This window comes from Euleptes europaea, chromosome 8, assembly GCF_029931775.1.
Source record: "Euleptes europaea isolate rEulEur1 chromosome 8, rEulEur1.hap1, whole genome shotgun sequence".
Taxonomy (NCBI): Eukaryota; Metazoa; Chordata; class Lepidosauria; order Squamata; family Sphaerodactylidae; genus Euleptes; species Euleptes europaea.
Genome location: NC_079319.1, coordinates 3,037,966 through 3,061,536, shown reverse-complemented (window position 1 = coordinate 3,061,536; position 23,571 = coordinate 3,037,966). Strand labels below are relative to the sequence as shown.

General features: G+C 49.3%; 1 protein-coding gene across 5 annotated transcripts in view; it reads left to right on the top strand.

Annotated features, from left to right (window-relative positions):
• Nucleotides 1–23,069, top strand: part of EEF1D (eukaryotic translation elongation factor 1 delta) — a 38,254-nt gene extending 15,185 nt beyond the window's left edge. For 3 of the 5 annotated variants that reach the window (XM_056854069.1, XM_056854067.1, XM_056854068.1), the window contains exons 3-9: nucleotides 3,948–4,019; nucleotides 10,563–10,634; nucleotides 12,465–12,564; nucleotides 13,052–13,155; nucleotides 14,675–14,944; nucleotides 22,299–22,493; nucleotides 22,980–23,069. In XM_056854069.1, coding sequence (XP_056710047.1) covers nucleotides 3,948–4,019; nucleotides 10,563–10,634; nucleotides 12,465–12,564; nucleotides 13,052–13,155; nucleotides 14,675–14,944; nucleotides 22,299–22,493; nucleotides 22,980–23,018 — 852 coding nt within the window. In that variant the 3' untranslated portion in view covers nucleotides 23,019–23,069. The remainder of the gene's footprint in view (nucleotides 1–3,947; nucleotides 4,020–10,562; nucleotides 10,635–12,464; nucleotides 12,565–13,051; nucleotides 13,156–14,674; nucleotides 14,945–22,298; nucleotides 22,494–22,979) is intronic. The other 2 variants (XM_056854070.1, XM_056854066.1) reach the window with 2 other exon arrangements.
• Nucleotides 23,070–23,571: the final 502 nt, after the last annotated feature.

Genomic DNA, 23,571 nt, shown 5'->3' with positions numbered 1-23,571 from the left:
ACTGCTCAGATAAGAGAGCTGCCCAGTTGGAAGTAAAAGCTGTCTTCACTTCCATCTTTCTGAGCATCAGCCTTGGGCCCGAGAGACTGCTCTTGATCTTACTACAGAATATCTATTAGGAGGAAAGAAGCTAAATCTGACCACATGTTCTTTTGATCTTTTGCTGGCCACAATGAGCTGTGTTGAATATGTTTGTGACCCCTTCTGGATTGGCCAGGCGTCTCCCAGAACGTGTATCATTCTCCAAATGTTCGCTGAAAGCAGTGCAGGACGTTTTAGAGAACCCCTTCCCTTCATGTTTGCAGGTGTTTTCAAAGGCCGCCTAGCCAGCTATTACACCTAACAGGGTTTCTTGAATTCTCGCATCTTGTGGAAATTTGGGCACCCCTGTTGGGTATGTGTCTTTAAAGGTGCTTGGGAAGCCACATTGGAAGCTCCAGCTGTGAAGGGAGGAAGGAAGGAGGCCCGGCAGTGGGAACGGAGGGAAGAAAATTTCTCAAACTGGCTTCACCCAGAGTCAGCAACCCTCGTGCTGAACAGACAGCACTCTTTAAGCATCAGCACATGCTCCTTTCAGCTCGAAGCTGTATGTTCCTTATTTCCCAGTTACATTAAAAGTTGCACAGTAAGGGGTGTACTCTTCAGAATCCTGGCGAACTTAGCCAAGCATAAGAGAGGCTCTGGAAAAGGTTTTAACGCTGCCCTGGTGAAGCCTGGGGGGCCAAACAGCAGCGGGGAAGGAAGTTGCAGCAGCAGGCCCAATTTCCTGCATGAAGCATGCTTCTGTGCCTATGGAACTCCCATGCATTCGCCGGCTTCCTTTCTTTTCCTCAGGCTAGAAAGGGCATATATTGTGATGAAATTCTGAACACATAAAGCGCAAGAGGTTGTTACTTGGATGGTTGTTGAAATTTGCAAGAGCTAGGGCAGGGTGGCCGAACAAGAACTTTCTGTTGCCTGGATAACCACTTATTCTGGAACATTTCTGCTGGATTCCCTTGTCATACTGCAGGAACAGGGAGGATCTTGGAGAGAGGCAGGCAGCAGGGGGCGGAGGGCACTCCGCCCCAAGGTGGCAAAGAGGGAGGGCTGAGCATTATACAACACTTAGAAAAACAGCTTTCGAGCGTTCTGTTTCCATGGCTCATTCTTAAAGGTTCCTGATAATGCCTTTTCGTAAGGAACCTGGAGCCAGTGAAATCATCTTTCATTGGGCCTGGCAAGTTTATAAAGGGCAGTCTTCCATAAGCTGGTCCCGACCCGTAGAAGGGCTGGCATTTTGTCTGAACTGGCTGTCACCGATGTGAATTGGACTGATGGTTTCCAGGGCACGATTTTTAAAGAAATTGGTGGCTATACTATGACAGTGATTCCCAAACTGTATGCCATGAGCAAGGCTGAAGCATGCCTTGCAAGCCAGCCCGCTGTGAGTAGGAAGATGGCCATGTAGCATTCATCCCCTGTCTCTCCTCAATATATGCAGTGACATCCTCCAGAGTGAGAGCATGGAGGGATTCAATGAATGAGGCTTATCCTACTGCTGACAGTCACCAGCACCCATAGAATAGAATCATAGAATTGGAAGAGACCACCAGAGTCATCTAGTCCAACACCCTGCACAATGCAGGAAATTCACACCTACCTCCCCCTCACATACACCCAGTGACCCCTACTCCATGGCCAGAAGATGGGCCAAGATGCCCTCCCTGTCATCATCTACCCAAGGTCATAGAATCAGCATTGCTGACAGATGGCCATCTAGCCTCTTCTTAAAAACCTCCAGGGAAGGAGAGCTTACCATCTCCCAAGGAAGCCTGTTCCACTGAGGAACCGCTCTGACTGCCCAGAAAATATGCTCCCATCCCTGAGCTTGGGCAAGTAGAGAGTGGGATTGCTGAGAAGCAGCGTTGAGTGGGTTATCCTGTCGTTGCAACGAGAACACTTGTTCACACTAGTGGTGTTCAGAGGAATTATCTTAATTCCTCACTGCCCAGTTTCTTTCATTCTTCTTTTCCGGAAATTGAAGTCAATGTCTAATCAACTCTGTTTTTATTAAAGTCAAGAGGGGCAGGACGGGCGGTTCAGCAAAATGTCAGAATTCCACTGTGTAGATGCTCAGAGGCAGGCCGTGTGTTCCCAGACTTCCCGTCGTCCTGCTAGAGCACCACCTGTGGGGTGTTAGATAAAACAGCCGCAAGGGCTGAAGTTACAAAAGGGTGTGTCAATTTCTCTTCAAAGAGAAATGAAAGAGAAATTCCTCTTTTAAATGAGCAATAAGAAGAATCAGTAGCCTTATCTTTTAAAAGTGAATTTCAGAAAAAGAAATCCCCATGCCCATAGCACTAAACATAACACACATTTTTTGGTGGGGGGGAGTACCTCCAATTTTAAACTGGGGTGGTATCATGTGCCCCCAAGTATCCAAGGTTAGGACAATGTTGCTGCAGACGCTGATGCTGTCTACTAATTTTGGATTTGTTTGCATAAGATAAAGGTCTGGAATGTATGCCCTAGGCCAGGGGTGTCGAACTCATTTGTTACGAGGGCCGGATATGACATAAATGGCACTTGGTCGGGCCATGCCTCGCCAGCCCAGATTGGAGTGGGGGGGGGTGGCGGCTGGCTTGCGGGTTGGATAAGAGCTCTCAAGGGGCCGGATCTGGCCCTCCGGCCTTATGTTTGACACCCCTGCCCTCAGTTGTACCCCTTATCACCACTGAGGCTCTGAGACCAAGGACGTAGTTTGATTTTCCAAGCTTAACCTTTATGCCAATTTAATGAATCAAGTTTTATTTCGATACAATATCAGCTCTGAATAAAAATCAAAGTTAAGTTAAAATAATAAAATAAAATAATAAAAGTTGATGATTCTGGGAGGGATGGCTTGAAGAAGAGGAGGAAAGATCTTCTATGGGGAAAGGTTTTCAATTAGTCGTTTACGAATCCCACTAGACAGGAGGCAAAATTTTGCTACTTGAATGGTTATCTTCCGAGAGGAGTCTGCTAAGGGAAGAGAAACTTTAGCTTCTTTCGATCTCCCAGGAAAGGATGACTCTATGGGGAGAATGTACTGCGATCTTATGTCGTTGTAGAAGGGACATTGCAGCAGAACATGTTCTCTTTATGCAAATTTATACAACCCAGATCGAGATTTAGCAGTTTATGGGCATGTGATGGTTTACCTTCAGGGTTCTGAAGGGAGAAATGTGAAATCTACTAGAGGGTGTGGCATCCTGAAAAAAATCTCACATTACAAAGGCTGGAGAAGTGCGTGGAAACGTGGCTGGAGAGGGGCAGCAGTGGGGCCAGAGGGTGTAGTGTTAGTGATTGGCAGCTCTGTCCCCTCTCGTGGCTCTCGTATCCCCCAAGCCTTTTAACCCTCGAACTCCCAGTCTGCTTCCCTCGCCATCGCAATCCTGTTTTTTTATTTTTTAAAAAGATGGGTAGCAGAACGTTCTTTGAAATCGGCCAGATGTGCTTGCTTAGAAGTTTGGGGCCTCCTTAGTGCAGAATGTTCTTGATGCTGGTACCACTTGCTCCCCCCAGTTCTGTCTGATAGACTATAACTCACCTGATTTCCTAGGCTCACGGCATGTGGCAACGGGCTCCGGAAATGGTTTTGCCAGCGCAAAGCTAGCATGCAGCCGTGCTACGAAAAATAGCTTATCTGGTTATGTCATGAACAGCTACATCCGCCTGTCTGATAGGGGGGTGGGGTGGGGTGTCCCAGTTCTCGATGCCTGGGCATGTGCCAGAGAGCAGTCTGGATCGAGCGGCTGAGCGCATCCAGCAGGTGGATTTGGGGGCTGACCTTTTCGTGGCGTTCACTTTACACATTCCCCCTTCCTTTTGTGCGATCCACCCTCCGTAATTTCTGCTGTATCTGTGTGTACCTTTTAAAAAAACAAAACAAAAACAACACTTGGTTCTTTCTGCGCTGTTTGCAGGAGAACGGAGCCAGCACGATCCTCCGCGACATTGCCAGAGCCAGGGAGAATATCCAGAAGTCGCTGGCCGGAGTGAGTACCCGGGCGCTCTCTCACCAGCTGGCTACACTGCGTCCATTTTTCCTAGCTATGGCATATCTCACAGATACATTCCCCCACTGTGATTGATTTCCATAGACTGCGTGTTGTGGCTTTTCTTACCATAACTTAAGAGGGGAAGGGCAAGGCAGGATGAGCTCTCTTCCCAGAGACACCCTCCCCATAAGAGGCATGCGCTGAGTTCTTGCTTGCTCTTGTTAAGTTGCACTGAATAGACTAATCCTTGGGGCTCTCGGTCCGACTTCAGCTCTTGAGCTCATTGTGCGGAGCCGGGACACCATGTGGTTTTTGCTGTGTTTTACCATTTGAGGCTGCAGGTGAGCTATTCTGTGTTTCAGTGTATTAAAAAATGTCCTGGAGGTACAACACTGCATATGTCAGAGAGAAACTAATGTGGGAAGTTAGATTCAAGTCCAGAGCACCTTAGACAAACAAGAATTTCGGGGTGTAAACTTTCGAGGGTCAAAGCTGCCTTCATCAGATACTTTGACTCGTGCAAGCTTATAACCTGAAAATCTCGTTGATCTCTAAGCTACTCCTGGACTCAAATCTGGCTGTTCTACTATTTTGTCCCTCCTGGCATGCTACCAAGTTTGTTCTGTCCTAGAAATTTAATAGTCCCTTGTTACCACAGAGCATTCATGCTTGCTCACTTGAATGCCGCCCCTTCAGCAGTGTTAAATGGAAGATATGGCAACTTACCATATTCAGATTGGCTTTGTCCATGTGATTTGAAGAGAGTGGATTCATTATCCCATATGATGTTGGAATGCCCCCAATATAATTCCTGTTGCAATCAATGGATTACCCCTATCTTAATCAAATTACCCGCCACCATAACAAAAGATAAAACAATCCCCTTTTTGCTGGCGGAAAAAGACCCAAGAACAACATTGGCGGTAGCCAAGTATCTATCCACCATATTTTCCTTAAAGAAATAAAGGCTCCCCTTTTACTGCTCAAGACCTTTTTGTCAAGAGAGCTTGAAAGAAGGAAATAAATAAAATATTATATATATATCTTCATGTACCTGAAGGACTGTCATATGGAGGATGGTGCTAAGTTGTTTTCTGTTGCCCCAGAAGGTTGGACCAGAACCAATGGGTTGAAATTAGATCAAAAGACTTTCCGTCTAGACATCAGGAAGAACTTTCTAACAGTCAGAGCGGTTCCTCAGTGGAACAGGCTTCCTCGGGAGGTGGTGAGCTCTCCTTCCCTGGAGGATTTGAAGCAGAGGCCAGATGGCCATCTGTCAGCAATGCTGATCCTATGACCTTAGGCTGATCATGAGAGGGAGGGCATCTTGGCCATTTTCTGGGCAGGGAGCAGTGGTCGCTGGGGGTGTGGTGGTGGGGAGGTAGTTGTGGATTTCCTGCATTGTGCAGGGGGTTGGACTAGGTCCCTTCCAACTCTATCATTCTATATATTTTAAAAGCTTACAGCGTCTTTCCCTGCGTCTTCCAGTAGATGCACAAGCCATTCCTCAGAGTTCCTGAGCTACTGGTACCTGACAGGCTATTTGCTGGGGACCCCTGAGTTAAAGGGTCAAGGCAGTAGGTGATGGAAAGGCTTATGACTCAGGATAAGGCAGCTGCATGTGTCAACACGGTCCTTTTCCTGCAGTCAGAAAAGCCCAGCAAAGTGAAAGGCATGCCTCATGATTTCTTGCACTGTTCATTTGTTCTTAGCAAACATCTCCGAAAACCACAGGAGAGATAAGAGGCCGGTCGCCAGTGGGGTGATTGCCTGTGAGCTGCAGGCTGCTGGCCAGTCAGCTGCCTCGCCTGCTTCCTTTCCCACTAAGGCTCTTGCAGAGGAGGGGCTGGTTCCCTGTGGCACCGCCTCTGGATGCTGGGCTTGGATTTTGGTGACTTTTAGGTCTGTTACTGCAGTAACTTAGGCTGCATTCTTATATAGGCTGGCAGACAACTGTATCTCTTACCTGCAGAATGGTGTGCCTTTAGGTTGTCCTTTGGGTATGTTTAGTAGTGCTTTAAATGGTCACTGAGGAATGGAGACCCCATTTCAGTGCTAACCCCTGCTTATGCGCTGTAGTATGGTGTAGTGGTTAAGAGCGGTGGTTTGGAGTGGTGGACTCTGATCTGGAGAACTGGGTTTGATTCCCCACTCCTCCACATGAGCGACAGACGCTAATCTGGTGAACCGGGTTGGTTTCCCCACTCCTCCACATGAGGCCATCTGGGTGACCTTGGGTTAGTCACAGCTCTCTCCGCCCCACCTACCTCACAGGGTGTCTGTTGGGGGGATGGAAGGTGATTGTAATCCAGTTTGATTCTCCCCTAAGTGGTAGAGAAAATTAGCATATAAAAACCAACTCGTCTTCTTCTTTGCTTTTCCCCCATAAGCTGAACCTTGTGCAGTGGAGCATCGGAAGACCATCCCAGATTTTGCCTTGAGCTGTGCTTATTTTCTAGGGAGAAAAGTTGCTCCGTGCCAAAAAGTTTGGTTTTAAGAGTCCATACTAGTGCTCCCCTCTTGTTGTGAGGACAAGAGTTAACGCCTGTTAAAGGGTTGAGGAAACTGGATAAAAACAGTCCTGTGTCTCTGGCCTTGGTGGCATAGTTGAGGCATAGGGGCTGTGGATCCGTGGTAGAGAGCATCTGCTTTGCCTGCAGAAGGTCCCTGGTTCAATCTCTGGCAGTAGCTGATGCATGAGACCTGTGCCTGAGACCCCGGAAAGCCGCTGCGAGTTTGAGTAGACAACACTGATGTTGATGGACTAAGGATCTGATTCAGTAGAAGGCAGCTGCATGTGTTCATGTTTTGTTGTGAGAGTGCATAGAAATACTACTTGAGATAAGTTTTTTGTGCAGAGTGGTAAGCTGCAGTACTTCGGTCCAAGCTCTGCTCATGAACTGAGTCCTGTCCCAACGAAAGTTGGTTTCAGGTAGCCGGCTCAAGGTTGACTCAGCCTTCCATCCTTCCGAGGTCAGTAAAATGAGTACCCAGCTTGCTGGGAGTAAAGTGTAGATGACTGGGGAAGGCACTGGCAACCCATAAACATAGTCTGCCTAGGAAACATCGGGATGTGACGTCACCCCATGGGTCAGTCATGATCCGGTTCTTGCACAGGGGGACTACCTTTACCTTTAACTACCGCAAACATTGAAAAACAGCTTGTTTTGGAAGAAATGCTGGACACTCTTACATGGGGACAGATGGAATGGCACCAGTGTAGGAAATTTACCAAGGAGCTCTCCCAAGTCTATGATGTGTCATGCCCCTCTCAGCCAAAACAGGTATGTGATCTGGAGAATGCAGGCTTATGGTGGTGGTCGTCTTGTATCTTCTTCCAGTTTCTGCTCTCTGGACGAGGGCAGGAGACAGAGCCAAACTTCCAGTAGAAAGGGGGAATTAACCTTTTCCAGCAAAACGTTTTTGGAATGCTCAGTCAGTGTTGACCATCTGCTTGACAAACCAGAAGAAGAGGGCTGTTAGCATCCCAAATAAACCATTCTTAAATATTTGAAGCTAGGGAGCTTACTGATTGGCTGCAAAGTTTTTTTTTTTATCATACTTGTAATCTGCTTTGAGTTCCAAGAAAGGTGACCTAGATATGAAAAGAATAATAAATTGTTAATTGGAATTGTCTCTTTATAAAGCGAAGGGCATCTTCCTTGCTTGTTTTCGTGCTGGCTTTCTGTCTTTGTGGTATTGGGCAATACGTAAGGCTGAAGTTAGTCTTGGATTATGAAAACCCTCAAGCTTGTTCAGGACTTCAACACTGAATTATTGCCTTGAATCTCTGGGTGGGCTTTGGACACCCCTGTCAATTAGCAAAGAAGAGAGGAATCAAAAGCCACTGGTGGCAAAATGCACTTGCCTTTCCGCTGTTCTTTTGCATGGTCCCTTTGCTTCATATAATTGCTCGTTTCTCACTTTCATTGCTTTGAACATCTTTAAAAGTTCAGTGTGTATTTGTGGTGCTTAAAGTGAATGTGTTTGTCTTGGTGTTAAGCTGCCAAACTGGTTGGAGGTCTGTGAATTCAGGGGGCCACCAGCCCCCCAATGGATTTGATTTGAAACTGATCCTACTTGCAGCTTCTGAAATGGGGAAAGTTGGAAATTTACTTGCATGGACTTTTGCCGTTCACTGCTTCTTTGCGATGGCTTGAACCGTCTCTGAAAATGATGGCTTGAAGGGGCTGGATTTAATTTAATGGAATGTGTGATACTTTCATAAGCAAGAAGCGGAGGTCCTTATCCACCCTCGTCCTGCCTCCCCAGCATAAGTCAGGGATCCTTAACGTGATGCCTGTGGGCAGAATTGTGCCCACTGTCACCTTTTCTGGTGCCCGCCAAGTGTTTTTAGGAAGTGGGTGGGGCCAGGAAGGGATTTTGCCCAGCAAGGCTTCTGATTGACTATTGAAGATTTGATTGGCTGCGCAGATTTTTTAAAATACTGCTTTGGCAGATATTTAAAAAAATACTGTTTTGGCAGCAGCCAACACCACAACGCTGTGTACCGAAACTAAACTGTGGCAATCATTTTGTGGCTGGCTCCGCCTACCGTGGCAGCCATTTTGATGCTGCGCCCACCATGCTGTATCAGAATTCCAGATGTGCCCTCAAGCTCCAAGGGGATCCCTGGCCATAACCCTACGAGAGAGCAGTCCTGCGTCATACAGAAAGTGAAGTTGAAAGTGGTCTAGAGGCCAATTTTTCTGTGTTGGTGGGGGGTGAGAAATGGGGTCAGATAAAGTTTTCACCGTTAATACAAAAATTGAATTGAGAGGGTTCTGGAATGCAGCCCCGTTTGACATCATTGTAAGTAGGAAACAGGCTTCTTGTAATGTGTAATGTGTAATTTTACCTTCTGCTAGAATAGGCTAGAATAACCAGCCTGGCAATGATTTTAGTCACCTTTAGTTTTACTTTTTTAATAGTTATCTTTCCATCCTTCTAAGTTATCTTTCTTTTTCTTTCTCTGATAATCGTAGATTGTTTAGTTGTCTTAAGGCTTCTTGAGCAACAGAATCCTCAACAGGCTTTGCTGTCTCTTCTTTTGCATTTGCCCCTCTCTGGCCGCCTCTGCACAGCTCTGCTGCAGCCATACAGATTTACCCCGGCATGCCTTTGGGTGTATCTGCCCCACTTGTTTTCCACGAGCCCCTCATGACCAGCCGGGCTGCTCCGTGGTTACCTGGGATCAATGGGCCACTAGCAGGAGGCACCGGAGAATGCTGCTTGTCTGGGCAGGTGTTGGGGTGGTTGTGCATTACCCTTTTGGGGGGCAAGGCGGTAGTGTATTTTCTGTGAATTCTGCATTCGGGGCCTCTGTTTTATTGCACTTTTCCAGCAGTCAAAAGTCTGCCCTGCTTGTTAGATGAAAGGCACTTTTATCCCGAAAGGTTTCCAGTAGTTTTTTGTTATCAAAATGAAGTGTTGTTTATTCTGTTCCAAATGTTCTAGCCATGCTGTTCTAAATGTTTAAACTTGCAAAAAAAAAGAGAGAGAGAGAGTACTCGAACTTTGACCTCGTGGCAAGCGTAATGGGAATTCCCTCTGATCAGGAAACTCTGTTGGAGCATATGTAACTGAAAATTGCACCCGCTGACAAATGGAGTTGGTGATCTTAAAAGTTATTAACAGTGATAGCTATGAAAATTGGGGGGGGGGCGGAATACCAAGAGATGAAGGTATAGGTGGCATATAATAGAGGTACAGAGTGAAGTGTTAAGGAAAAACTGGAAAATCACAGCATAGATGCCGGTAGAAAGAGATGCCTCGTGCAAGGTCAGAGAAAAGCAAGGGGGGGCAGGCGGGCTTCCCTGTGGAGGTTGTTCCATAATCGTGGAGCTGCCACCGAAAAGACCCTCTCTTGTGTACCCACCAAACGGGTTTCTTTGATTGATGGGACAGTCAGGAGGGCCCTCTCCCTGGGCAGAATCTTAATTCCTGGGAAAGAACAAATGGGAGAAGACGTTAGCCAGTCTTTATGGAGACCCTGCCTGTCATCCAACAGCTGCTAAAGTTACTTTGGGGGACCTTGGTATGGGACTTTTGTCAAAAGGTTTTTGGAAGTCCAAGGTATATTGTGTCCACCAGATCATCCCTTGATACAGGTTTGCGGACACTCTGCAAGAACGCAGCCTGTTCTGCACGTACCCACTTGCTGTTCCAAGATAATAGTTTCAGTATATCCGTGGGGGCTTCTAGCAAGGTATGCTTATGGTTGACTGTAAAACCTCCTAGCTCTGCCTTTCACGTTCAGTGGTGTGAAGGGTCAGGGCAAGCTGACAGGGTGGCTCGTATATTCCCAGGGTCAGATTTAGCGTGCCCGTTTAAGCGACAACCTGGGGCAGAGTGTCTAAACCGCTTTGCCTAAACCTGCTGCCTTATCAGAAAAATCTCCTTTTTATTCTTTCCTGGCTTCAGCATGCTTTGTTGCACGTGCATCTCACTCCTTGAGCTTGCCTGTCCCACAGCTGTATAAACAGATCTCAGTCCAAGGGAGTTTTCACCCAAAACCAAAAATGCTCTCACCCTTTCCAGCTCAAGACAGTTTTGCAAAACCCCCAGGAAGCCCCTCCTGCTCGTCGCAAGAAGCAGTCAGGTCGTGCGACTGTAAGTCGCTGGGTGGGGCGGGGTGGGGAGGCAAGCACAGCCTGACCTGTTGTCTGCCTGTCTCTGTCTTGGTGCATGAGGGGAGGGGCTTTTCCTGATCCTTTCTGTTTCCTGTCCTGCCTTCATACTGCATTGTAATTCCTGTCTTGGCAGGTAGCCGGTTAACACTTTTCGGTTTGCCAGGTACCCGCACAACAGTGTTCAGTTGCCATCCAGGATTTTTCCTGAAGTGGGGAAAGAGAACTTCAGCTCATAAAGCTTATTCATCCCAATTTCTCACTCCGTGTTTAGCTTTTTAGAAACCTCCAAACCACTTCACTGTCAGAATTATTTAAGAAGATAGTTTCATAAGGTAGCTGTTTTGGTCTGCAATAGAGCGGCTAAATTTGAGTCCTATAGCACCTTAGAGACCAATAAGATTTCTGGGGTATAAGTTTCCAAGAGTCAAAACTCCCTTGATATCTGATGAAGGGAGCTCTGACTCTCGAAAGCTCATACATACCTGGAAATCTTGTTTGAGTCCAGTAGCGCCTCAGAGACAAATCTAGAATGATTTAAAACTATCTTCTCTCGCATGCATTGCTAGATCCTGATCCTAGCAAAGAGCTGTATTGGCTTGTACGAGGGTGGTGTGCTAGGCTGGTAGAATTTTTAAGCTTTTGCACCTTCTGAACAGCTGACACCCCCCCACCCAATACAATACCACAAACTGCTTTTTGAGAATTACCCCAGTATGGTCTGCCACACAGTATGGAGGCTGAGGGGCCGCAGTTGTAGAAGTCTGACCATGAGGCTCACAGAACTAGCCAATCTTCTCCTTCGATTCTGGCTGAGTTCTCTACAGAAGAATTGCAGCCGTCTGTGCCGTCTCATAAAAAAGTGAACCCCAGTTCCTGAGCCAGAGAGTTATTCTGGTCACCCACCTTAAGTGCTGCAGTCTCATAGCGGAATTGGGGTCACGCCTGGCTCCCCCCCAAAAAAGGGTGTTAGGGCATAGAATGCCCCCTTTTCTGTGACGCACACTTTTGAAGCTGCTGGATGCAAAGTCAAACAGTTGGGCCCTTTCCCTCAGAATCTCCCGTTCTGACCGGCAGTGGCTCTCCCTGCCTCTCGTCACCTGCCGTGTGGAATCTTTGCTGGGGACTGAACCTGGAGCCGCGCGTAGCACATGCCCTGCCTCCATGGGCCTTCCCCGCACCCTGCTCCTGTGCCACAAAGACATAGGTCGGTGAGGAACTGTAGCTTCCGTTTAAGATTTAGGGCGGCGCTACCCATGAACACATGAAGCGGGTTTATACTGACGCAGACCCTTGGTCCATCAAGGTCAGTATTGTCTACTCAGACTGGCAGCAGCTCTCCAAGGTCTCAGGCTAGAGGTCTTTCACATCACCTACTTGCCTAAGACCCTTTAACTGGAGATGCCGGGGATTGAACCTGGGACCTTCTGCATGCCAAGCAGAGGTTCTGCCACTGAGCCACGGCCCCTCCCATGAACAGAGGGCATAGTTCCACACGTACAGAATGCTTTCATAGGATGAGGCCACAGAGACACTGCCTTAAAGAGGTCAAGGCCGCTGCTCCCATGCACACCAGTTTGTCGTCAGGTTCAAGGCGAGTGAGGTGTGGCAGGCTTTGTGCTTTCTTCTGACCTTTCTTAGTCCCACCTGTGCTGACAGTTTCCCCTGTGTTGCGTCTCTCCTCCTCCTGTCCCCCACTTCCCCAGTGTTGTAGCACAGTTGGGGTGGTGCATTTTTTTTTGTATCCTGTTTGATTAAACGCCAGCCATCGACTCCCACCCCCCCCTTTCATTCTGTCCTGTCTTTGTTGCAGAGTGGGAGTAGCACCTCTTCAGCGGGGCCCTCCGGGGACCAGAATGAGCTGGTGGCCAGGATTGCATGTCTGGAGACGGAGAACCTGAACCTTCGTAGCGGTGAGTAGCCAGACCTGCGGGCTGGGTCTGTTGGATTTTGCTCTGGGGGAACTTGACAGTCCTCCTGCCAATGTCAACACTGCCTGACAGCATGGTGTAGTGGTTAAGAGCTGTGGTTTGGAGGGGTGGACTCTGATCTGGAGAACCAGGTTTGATTCCCCACTCCTCCACAAGAGCGGCGGAGGCTAATTGGTCAACCGCGTTGGTTTCCCAAGTCCTCCATGTGAAGCCAGCTGGATGACCCTGGGCTAGTCACACTCTCTCAGCCTCACCTACCTCACAGGGTGTCTGTTGTGGGGAGGGGAAGGGAAGGTGATTGTAAGCTGGTTTGAGTCTCCCTTAAGTGGTAGAGAAAGTAGGCATAAAAAAACCAACTCTTCTTCTGACTGGATGGAATGGAAGCTAATAGATCCTTCCCAGGCCAGGTCTCTTTGTGGCTCATGCTGTGGTTTGTGTGTGTCTGTGGTCTTCTCTCCCACGCCTGCAGTGGTTACGGACCTCCAGCTAGCCATCTCCAGACTGGAAACTCGCCTGAGTATGCTGGAAAAGACATCTACCTCTCATCACCCATCCCAGATGCCCCCCACACAGGTAAAGCAAACCCCTCCCAACTCCCCATTGCTCCATCATTTGTAGGCAGGGCACGCAAACATCTGTAGAAGCCACACACACACACGGGAAGCAGGTATTTTCTATCACCCCAAGCAGGTGCAACCTGATCACAGCATGTTTCTGTTGAGCCCCATTGATCACTCTACACTCTACAAACATCTTGTTTGTGGCTTCCTAGAGGCACTTGGTTGGCCGCTGTGTGAACAGACTGCTGGACTTGATGGGCCCTGGTCTGATCCAGTAGGGCCTTTCTTATGTTCTTATGTCCTGGCTATGTCCTTAATGCAGTGTGAATCTGAGCAAAGTCGGCAGTCTTGGAGCTTTTTCTTGGCTAGCTCTGCCCCCCCTTCTACTCTGATGGCCTCTGCCACATTTCAAAGTGGGGAACATCAAAACTTTTGAGGAGAGGGAATGGATGGACAACATGTCCAAAATTCATGTCTCCAAGTTCAACACGACCAGTTACTCCTGTAACTGCCCTTACAAGATACTTTTAAGGGCAGAAAGGCAAAATACAAATTTTTCGAATAAATAAACAGGCTGGCCCGAGATGTTTTGCAGTCCAAAGCCTTCAGATTGCTTCCGAGCACAGTCTACTGTAGGAAGTTATCCAGTGCAAGCCCTGCTGAAATAATGGAGGCAGCTGTGCCTGTGTGCGCTTAGAACATAAGAAAGGCCATGCTGGTTCAGACTAAGGCCCATCAAGTCCAGCAGTCTGTTCTCACAGCAGCCAACCAGGTGCTTCTAGGAAGCCCCCAAACAAGACGACAGCAGCAGCACCGTCCTGCCTGTGTTCCACCGCACCTAATATATTCAGCATGCTCCTCTGATCCTGGAGAGAATAGGTATGCATCATGACTAGTATCCATTTTTACTAGTAGCCATGGATAGCCCTCTTTTCCATGAACATGTCCACTTCCCTCTTCAAGCCTTCCAAGTTGGCAGCCATCACCACATCCTGGGGCAGGGAGTTCCACAATTTAGCTATGCATTCAGTTTTGAATCTCTCACTCTCCAGCTTCAGCAGATGACCCCGCGTACTGGTATTATGAGAGAGGGAGAAAAGCTTCTCCCTGTCCACTCTCCATACCATGCATAATTTTATAGACCTCTATCGTGTCTCCCCTTTACCGCCTTCTTTCTAGGCTAAACAGCCCTAAGAGTTTTAACCACTCCTCATAGGGCAGTTGCTCTAGTCCCCTGATCATTTTGGTTGCTCTTTTCTGCACTTTCTCAAGCTCTGCAATATCCTTTTTAGGTGTTCGCTTCCTGTCTGCTTCAGTTTGCAGAGGCAAACTTCCTCTGTTGGGATGTGTCCCATGAGACGGATTTGTCTGCCGTCCGCAGCAGCTTACCCAATCCCTCTTTCCCAGTGCCTCTTTGCCGTCGGCCTGCCTCTGCTCATGGGACTTGCCGCCTTGTCCCTCTTGGTAGTTTAGAAGGGGGTCTCTCTTTCGCTTCACGGTGGGGCTCACTGTCTCCTTTTGCCTCCTCGAAGCATGTCACCCCCATGAAGAAATTCGAGCCGCTCCCCGCCCCTTCAAGGAAAACGGAGCTGCCCGGGTCTTCGCTTGCAAAGCAGGCCGAGTCAGCCGCTGCCGAGGAGGAGGAGGATGAAGACGACATCGATCTATTCGGCAGTGATGATGAGGAGGAAGACCAGGAGTCTGCCAGAGTTCGGGAAGAGCGGCTCCGGCAGTACTCGGAGAAGAAGTCCAAGAAGCCCGGCTTGATTGCCAAGTCCTCCATCCTCCTGGACGTCAAGCCCGTAAGCCCCTCTCACCTAGCCAGGGGAACTAGACCAGGGCTGGAGTGATACTACAGCTAGGTTTTTTGTCTTCCAAAATTTATCTTTGTGGACCTGTTGGGGAAAAGCTCAAAGTGCCAGGCAGTTCTTGGTATCTCAGGATCGGGAGTGGGGTAGGCGGTGTGCCTGTGTTTGTGTTTTCCAGTTCATGAATATTCAGTGCCCAGCTGAAAGCAAGCTTGCTTGGTCCTTTTCTAACTGAAGCATAGTTGCATTGCAAAGCTGATAATTCTTTTTTTTTTCCTTCTTGTTAAGGCCTTTCAAGTACCTGGTGTAGCAACTGGTATTTGGTTTTTTATCCTTGCATCGTTTCTGTTTAGGCAGCAACCATGCCACATTTTCTAACAGTTCGAACGGTTCCTCAATGGAACAGGCTTCCTCGGGAGGTGGTGAGCTCTCCTTCCCTGGAGGTACTTAAGCAGAGGCTAGATGGCCATCTGTCAGCGATGCTGATTCTATAACCTTAGGCATCTTGGCTATCTTCTGGGCATGGAGTCAGGGTCACTGGGTGTGTGTCGGGGGAGAGGTATTTGGAAATTTCTTGCATTGTGCAGGGGGTTGGACTAGATGACCCTGGTGATCCCTTCCAACTTTATGATTCTATGATTCTCTCCCACCCCCAGCTGAAGCTTAGAGAGTCCTAGGGGGTCATGCATGAACGTTGCTTGGCCGACCTTGGACCTTTGTTCTCCTCTGAGGCTCGGGCATCTTGTAGCTGTGGGTTATTGTCCACGCCCCATCTGGAGAGGCAGGACTAAAATGATTTCCTGCTGCCCCCTACCGGGACACTAACCCTCTGTTCCTCAGTCTTTTGTCCTGCCTAGTGGAGAGAGCAGTGATCTTCACAGCTCTGGGATTAGGCTTAGGTTTTAGAGGCTTTTAGAGTGTTTTTTCCCTCAATCCTTTCCTCTTTTTCTCCCATTTACCTCCCCACCCTACCCTACCTACCCGGTGTCTTTTTCCCGACCTTCCTGGTGTCGTCCTCAGTCTTGTGTCGGGAAGAAGAGGGGGGGGGGGGAGAAAATGGCGGACGCCATTTTGAATAGAGAAGACGATCTTCTCTCGGAAAAAGATTACTCTCTGGGGCTGGTCCAATTCGCCCCTGGCAACAGCGCGCAGTCTAAGGACGGCGGGAGCGGACCCGCGCTGACTGCAGAGGAGAGCGGAGAGCTGATGGAGACCCGGGAAGTCACCACACAGCCCAGGAATAAAAAGGCGCGAAAAACAGCCTCGACCCTTGCCGGCCTTAAACGCAGGAGACGCGGCAACGGGAAGTTTTCCGGCGCAGCGAGAGCCAGCGGGAAGGACCCGACTGCCTACTCGCGGAATCAGCCCTCCTCAGCAGCGACCTCGCCCGCGATTCTGGATCCCGTGGCAATGCAAGGTCTCCCGTCGGGAGGTGGTAACGTACCCCCCCCCCGTGCGGAACAAGCAGAAAGGCAGCCTGCAGTACCTCTTCCCGCCTTTTCCTTAGGGCCTATAGGGGGCCACTTTATGCCTATGCAGCAGGCATCTGCCCATCAACCATTTTTCAATCCCTTTCCCACCTCAGAGGCGGCAACAGGGAGATTTTTAACCGCAGATCAGGCCAACGACATGGTTAATATAGCATTACAAAGGCAGTGGCAAGCCTTTCAGGCTTTTCAAATGCGCCTGCCCCAGTTTTCTGGCGGGGTTTCAGGATCCCCTTCCACTGTAGCTTCCCATTCCCACTCCGTGGGGGAGGAGGGCAGTACATCTACCTCGGGGGGGACATCCAGAGGAGAGACATCCGCTTTATGGCCCACTAAAGCCGCCAGAAAGTCACAGTCACAGCAGATTTCTCAATCTGGCTCTGACTCTCCTAGCCATCATGATATTCCTTCCTCTGACCAGGAGTCAGCAGGAGAAGAACGTGAGGAAGGGGAGTTCGACTCCGAGGACGAGACCCCTCGCCCTGATGACCAACAACCCAGGCTGTTCTCGGGGGAGGACTTCCAAGGGTTACTGGCAAAGGCTATGATTGCCCTGGATCTTAATGAGGAACAACAGTCCTCAGAGGAACCCAAATCTAAATTTAAAGAGGGAGTAAAGGAGTGCTTTCCCAGAAGGAAAACTCAGTCCAATCTGGTTCCTTTCCCAGAGTTTTTCATTAGGGCCCTTACAGATGAGTGGGATAACCCCTCATCCAACAAGCAGGTTCCGGCCTACGTCAAAAAACACTATAGCCTGGCTCCCCATGCCATGCAGATGTTAAAAGTTCATGTAGTAGATGCTCCCGTGGCTGACCTTCAGACCCCTGGTTTGATCCCTGAGGATGGGGTAGGTTCCATCCGTGACCAGTTGGACAGGAAGACTGACCAGCTGGCAAGGAAGGCTCACGAGGCTTCTGCCCTAGCCATCCAGGCTAGCGCCACTACCTCCATTTTTGCGAGGGCTTCTTATTTGTGGGTCAAAAAGCTCCTACAACTGGTTCCAGCCGAGAACCGTAGGGTAGTCGGGGGCCTGGAAAGAGTGCTTAGCGCCATTACTCTCATGGCAGATGCATCCCTGGACACAATGTCTTTTACGGCCAGGGCCATGGCTTCCACCACGTCTATTAGAAGGGCTCTATGGCTCAGGGCTTGGCCGGCCGATTTCAGATCCAAAACCATCCTCATGTCATACCCCATCAAAGGGGGACGACTTTTCGGGGAAAAAATGGATGGGATTTTGATTCAAACTAGGGATAAGAAGCACGTGCTCCCGAGACAACTTCGGAAGGAGAATAGATCCTCTTCCTACCCGTCCTTTCGTTCTTCCAAGGTTCCTCCCAGATACCGGGCAGATTATAGAAAGGGCTCCTGGAACCAGAACAGCTCCTGGAATCAGAGCAGGTCCTTTCGGAAAGGGGGGAAGTTCCAGAGACAAGGCCAGACTAGGTCTGACAAAGGGGACAAGTTTCCCAAAAACAACAATTCACAATGACGCCTCACTACTGGGAGTGGGGGGGAGACTTCAGGCTTTCAGTCACATTTGGGCCAAATCCAATCCGGATTCATGGGTATCCCAGATAATTTCTCAGGGATATCTCCTGGAGTTTTCTTCCCTGCCTCGGGATCGTTTCCTTTCTTCCCCTTTTCCTCTAAAGAAAGAAAAGAGGGCCAGAACCGCCAGAGCAATTCACCATCTGTTGCTCATAGGAGCCGTGGAGAAGGTCCCCAACCCGGAGAAAGGGATGGGGGTCTACTCCATATTCTTCACGGTTCCGAAGAAAAATGGGGACTGGAGGGCTATCCTCAATTTAAAATACGTAAACAGAAAGATGAGGCGCAAACGTTTCCGGATGGAAACCTTAAAATCCATCATAGAGTCCCTCCAGCCTCAAACCTTTATGACAGCGGTGGATTTGAAGGAGGCCTACCTCCATGTCCTCATCCACCCAGCCCACAGAAGGTTCCTTCGCTTCACCCACGACAAGGATCATTATCAGTTCAGGGCACTCCCCTTTGGGTTAGCCTCTGCCCCCCGGGTATTCACGAAAACCCTGGTGACTGTTATGGCCACCCTCAGACAGGAGTCTATCCAGGTACATCCGTACCTGGACGACATCCTGATCTGTGCACAATCCAGGGAGCAATCCCGGGTTCATACCATCAGAGTGGTTCAGATCCTTCAAGACCACGGGTATTTAGTGAACTTCGAGAAAAGTTCCCTCAACCCCTCTCAATCTCTGGTCCACCTGGGAGTCCGTATAGACTCTCGGAAAAACACTGTATCCCTGTCAAGAGAGAGAGTGGAAAAGATTGTCAGTCGGGCTTCCTTGGCCGTCCGCTCCAAATCAGCCAGGTTAATGTCCCTAGCGAAGCTTTTAGGGCACATGATTTCATGCATATCAGTGGTACCCTGGGCCAGGTTCCACTCCAGACAATTACAGTGGCATCTCCGTCCGTATCAAGGGGACATTGGGATAAAGCGGGACAGATTAATTCCCTTACCAGTCAGGGTCCGCAACAGCTTGCGTTGGTGGGCGTCCAGAGAGAATCTAACCAAGCCCACACAGTACCTACACGAGGATCCCCTTCAACTGTTTACGGACGCCAGTCTGGAGGGGTGGGGAGCCACCCTCAACGGGAAAATTGCCCAGGGTCGATGGTCTGCTCAGGAATCAACCCAACACATCAATGTACTAGAGTTACGAGCTGTGAGACTGGCTCTTCTATCCTTCTCAGCGGACATTTGCAATCATCACGTCCTGGTCAGGACGGACAATACAACTACCAAGGCCCACCTGAACAAACAGGGGGGCACAAGGTCAACGACATTGCATCAGGAAGCAGTCAGACTGTTCCAGTGGGCCCAGTTCAAGCTCCTATCAATCCGGGCAGAACACATAAAGGGCACCCTCAACGTGGAAGCCGATTGGTTAAGCAGGCAACAAGTAAACGAAGGAGAGTGGTCCTTAGACCAGGACTCCTTTCGTCTCATCACTCAAAGATTTGGTCTTCCAGAGGTAGATTTGTTCGCCTCGTCAGACAATTCCAAACTTCCAAGATTCTACTCGAGATACTTCCACCCAGACGCAGAAAGAATCGACGCTCTTCTCAACCCTTGGCCAAAGACTCTTCTGTACGCCTTCCCACCTCTGCCAATCATTCCGAAGGTCCTTCGCAAGATTCAGACGGAAAAAGCCAACGTACTTCTCGTGGCACCGTTTTGGCCTCGACGTCCGTGGTTTGTCACTCTGCGAAAACTGGCAGTTCAAGATCCATGGAGAATTCCAATGCAGTGGGGAGCTCTACGCCAGGGACCTTTAATCCATCCAGACCCCCACTGGTTCTGTTTGACCGTCTGGCACTTGAAAGGATGAACCTTCTCAATCTGGGTTACTCTACAGAGGTCGTGAACACCATACTTGAAGCACGTAGACCTGCGACCCGGCGCATATATTCTGCATCATGGAAGGCGTTTGTCAGATGGGCACGTAGAAGAAAATTCGACCCTCTTCATCCAGCAATTAACAGCATCTTGGGGTTCTTACAGGAGGGAGTGAGATTAAACCTGGCAGTGTCTACTCTACGCAGACAGGTGGCAGCCATAGCTACAGTTATACCCATGGTGGATGGAGTTTCGTTATCCAAACATCGGCATATTGTCTCTTTTCTAAAGGGAGTATCCCAGACTCGACCTCCTACGATTCACCGGTTCCCTACCTGGAACCTTAACATCGTTCTCAAGGCTTTAACGAAGGAACCCTTCGAACCTCTTCGGGCAGTACCTCTAAGGTTCCTGAGGATGAAAGTTCTATTCCTTGTGGCCATCACGTCGGCTCGAAGAGTGTCGGAACTACGAGCCCTATCCATTCGTCAGGGGCTATGCATTTTTCATAGGGATAAGGTGGTATTGAGACCAGACCCTACCTTCATCCCTAAGGTTAACTCTCCCTTTCATCGCGGTCAGGACATTTCTTTACCATCGTTCTGTCCAAAACCATCTTGTCCAAAGGAACGATCTTGGCATTCTCTCGACCTGCATAGAGCCTTGCGCATCTTCATTGACAGAACAGCAGAACTGAGAAAGACGGACTACTTGTTTATTAACATCTCCAATCCTAACAGGGGTCTCAGAATGTCCGCGGCATCCATTAGTTATGCCTTAAAGTCCACAATAGCGGAGGCATATAAAGCTGCGGGTGCTCCTCTTCCACAGGGAATTACGGCTCATTCGCTTCGCAGCGCCTCTACAACGGCGGCGTTTGACAGACAGTCTCCGGTTGACGAAATTTGCCGTGCAGCTACGTGGTCAAACGTGTCTACGTTTGTCAAGCATTACAAGATCAACACATGGTCATCTGCACAAGCGGCCTTTGGCCGCAGGGTTTTACAGCATGTCGTGGAGGAGTATGCGTGACCCACCCTGATGGGAGCTCTTATAGATCCCACAGCTACAAGATGCCCGAGCCTCAGAGGAGAACGGAGCCTTGACTACTTACCGTGAGGGCTCCTTCTCTTCTGAGGCGGAGGGCATCTTGCCCACCCGGGCGATAAGTCAAGACGACGTGCTTTCAACCATGCCTTCAGAAGACAGTCAGTTCAGACCTCTCCGGTCACAAGTCCTGTCTATTTTTCATGTTATAGAAATGTTCCTTCCTGTTTTTCTGGTTAAGGTTACGTTTTTGTTCTGTTATACCTTGTTTGTTCCTGTCTAGAGCTAGGCAAGCCTGTGACTGAGGAACAGAGGGTTAGTGTCCCGGTAGGGGGCAGTAGGAAATCATTTTAGTCCTGCCTCTCCAGATGGGGCGTGGACAATAACCCACAGCTACAAGATGCCCTCCGCCTCAGAAGAGAAGGAGCCCTCACGGTAAGTAGTCAAGGCTCCGTTCCATCTTGGGGTGATTTTGCCTGCCCTGGCTGGCCATGGCTCCAGCATCCCAGGCAGAGAAAGGTCTCCCCCCAACACTTGTTACCTGAGATCCTTTTGAACTCGAGACCTACTCTGTGCACAGCAGTCACTCTGCCTCTGAGCCACAGTCTCCCTTTTTGTAGGGCTGCTGTAGGCGTGGGCTCCTGACTCTTCCTAATACTGGGTGTGTAGCCACGTGGCCTAGATTCGGATGATGTAGGTTCATAAATCCCAGTTCCTGCTTAGGTAGCTGGTCAGGTTGCTAATAATGTGGGGATGGAAGATACTAATCCAGCACAGGAAGACCTTCTGCAGTGAAATATTAGAGCCAGCAGCCCCCAGGGCGACCCTGTTCTTTGGTTGCTCAAAGAGTCTGTAGGCAGAGGCAGACTTCAAAGCACTGAAGAAGCTTGGCATGGAGGCAGATTTGGAAGAGAACGCAGACCCATCTGGATCAGAGCTCTATCAGAGCCCAATTAATCTGATGTGACTTGAGGGTACCTAGAGCAGCCCAATACCAACTTGGTGGGGCTCAGGTTCCGGATGTGGAACCATCATGGAGCTACCAGACCCTACAGAGTTGCCATCTTTCCTTGCTTTGTGGAAGGGCCTGCTGGTTGTGTATAGAACAGGAAAGCAGGGTTGACCAGTGGTGGAGGGGCTGTGGCTCAGTGGAAGAGCCTCTGCTTGGCATGGAGAAGGTCCCAGGTTCAATCCCCGGCATCTCCAATGAAAGGGACTAGGCAGGTAATGTGAAAGACCTCAACCGGAGACCCTGGAGAGCCGCTGCCGATCTGAGTAGGCAAGATGGACCAAGGGTCTGATTCAGTATAAGGTGGCTTCATGTGTTCAAGGAAAGGATTCCTTTTTAAGACAGCTTTCCTAGCTTAGCTCAGCCTCAATGTTTCACTTACTGCCACCATAGGTAATCCTTCTCTTCTCTCGCCCGTTTCAGTGGGATGACGAAACTGACATGTCCAAGATGGAGGAGTGCGTCCGAACCATTCAGATGGATGGTCTGGTCTGGGGAGCCTCCAAGCTGGTCCCGGTGGGCTATGGCATCAAGAAACTCCAGATCCAGTGTGTGGTGGAGGATGACAAGGTTGGGACAGATATCCTGGAGGAGGAGATCACCAAATTTGAAGACTATGTAAGTTGGTTTCCCAAGAGGGCTGCTTCTGTTGTCGGTCTCATCCTAGGGCCCAGAACAGAAACAAGTCCTAGAAAGACTAGTCATGATGCACACCTATTATCTCCAGTATCAGAGGAGCATGCCTATTATATTCGGTGCTGTGGAACACAGGCAGGACAATGCTGCTGCAGCCATCTTGTCTGTGGGCTTCCTAGAGGCACCTGGCTGGCCACTGTGTGGACAGACTGCTGGACTGGATGGGCCTGGGTCTGATCCAGCAGGGCTTTTCTTATGTTCTTAACTTGTAAGGCTTTAAGAGGGGAGTGGACATGTTCATGAAGGATAGGGGCTATCTATGCTACTAGTCAAAATGGATTTGAGCCATCAGCTTGGCCAGAAGATAGTGTGGACCACCAATAATATTTTGCTTTAGCCTGATTGGGGATTTTTCGAAGAGCCTGACGGGCCTCGCTGAGGTCATCTCTCTGTCTCTTTCTCTTCCAGGTGCAAAGTGTTGACATCGCTGCCTTCAACAAGATATAACAGCAAACCTTTATTACACTTTCTGAAGCTAATAAAAGGTCAAGCATTGGAGAGCCCTTGTTCTGTGCACTTGATTTTTCCCTTGAAAGAGCTGGACTTGATCCAAGGGGCTATGACTTAGAATCATAGAGTTGGAAGGGACCACCAGGGTCATCTAGTCCAACTCCCTGCACAGCACAGGAAATTCACAACTACCTCCCCCCACACACACACACCCAGTGACACCTACTCCATGCCCAGAAGATGGCCAAGGTGCCCTCCCTCTCATAAACTGCCTAAGGTCATAGAATCAGCATGGCTGACAGATGGCCATCTAGCCTCTGCTTAAAAACCTCCAGGAAGGAGAGCTCACCACCTCCTGAGGAAGCCTGTTCCACTGAGGAACAGCTCTAACTGTTAGAAAATTCTTCCTAATATCTAGATGGAAACTCTTTTGATTTAATTTCAACCTGTTGGTTCTGGTCCGACCTTCTGGGACAACAGAAAACAGCTCGGCACCCTCCTCTATATGACAGCCTTTCTTCTCCGCCTCTGCCTACCTGTGGGGCTGCCA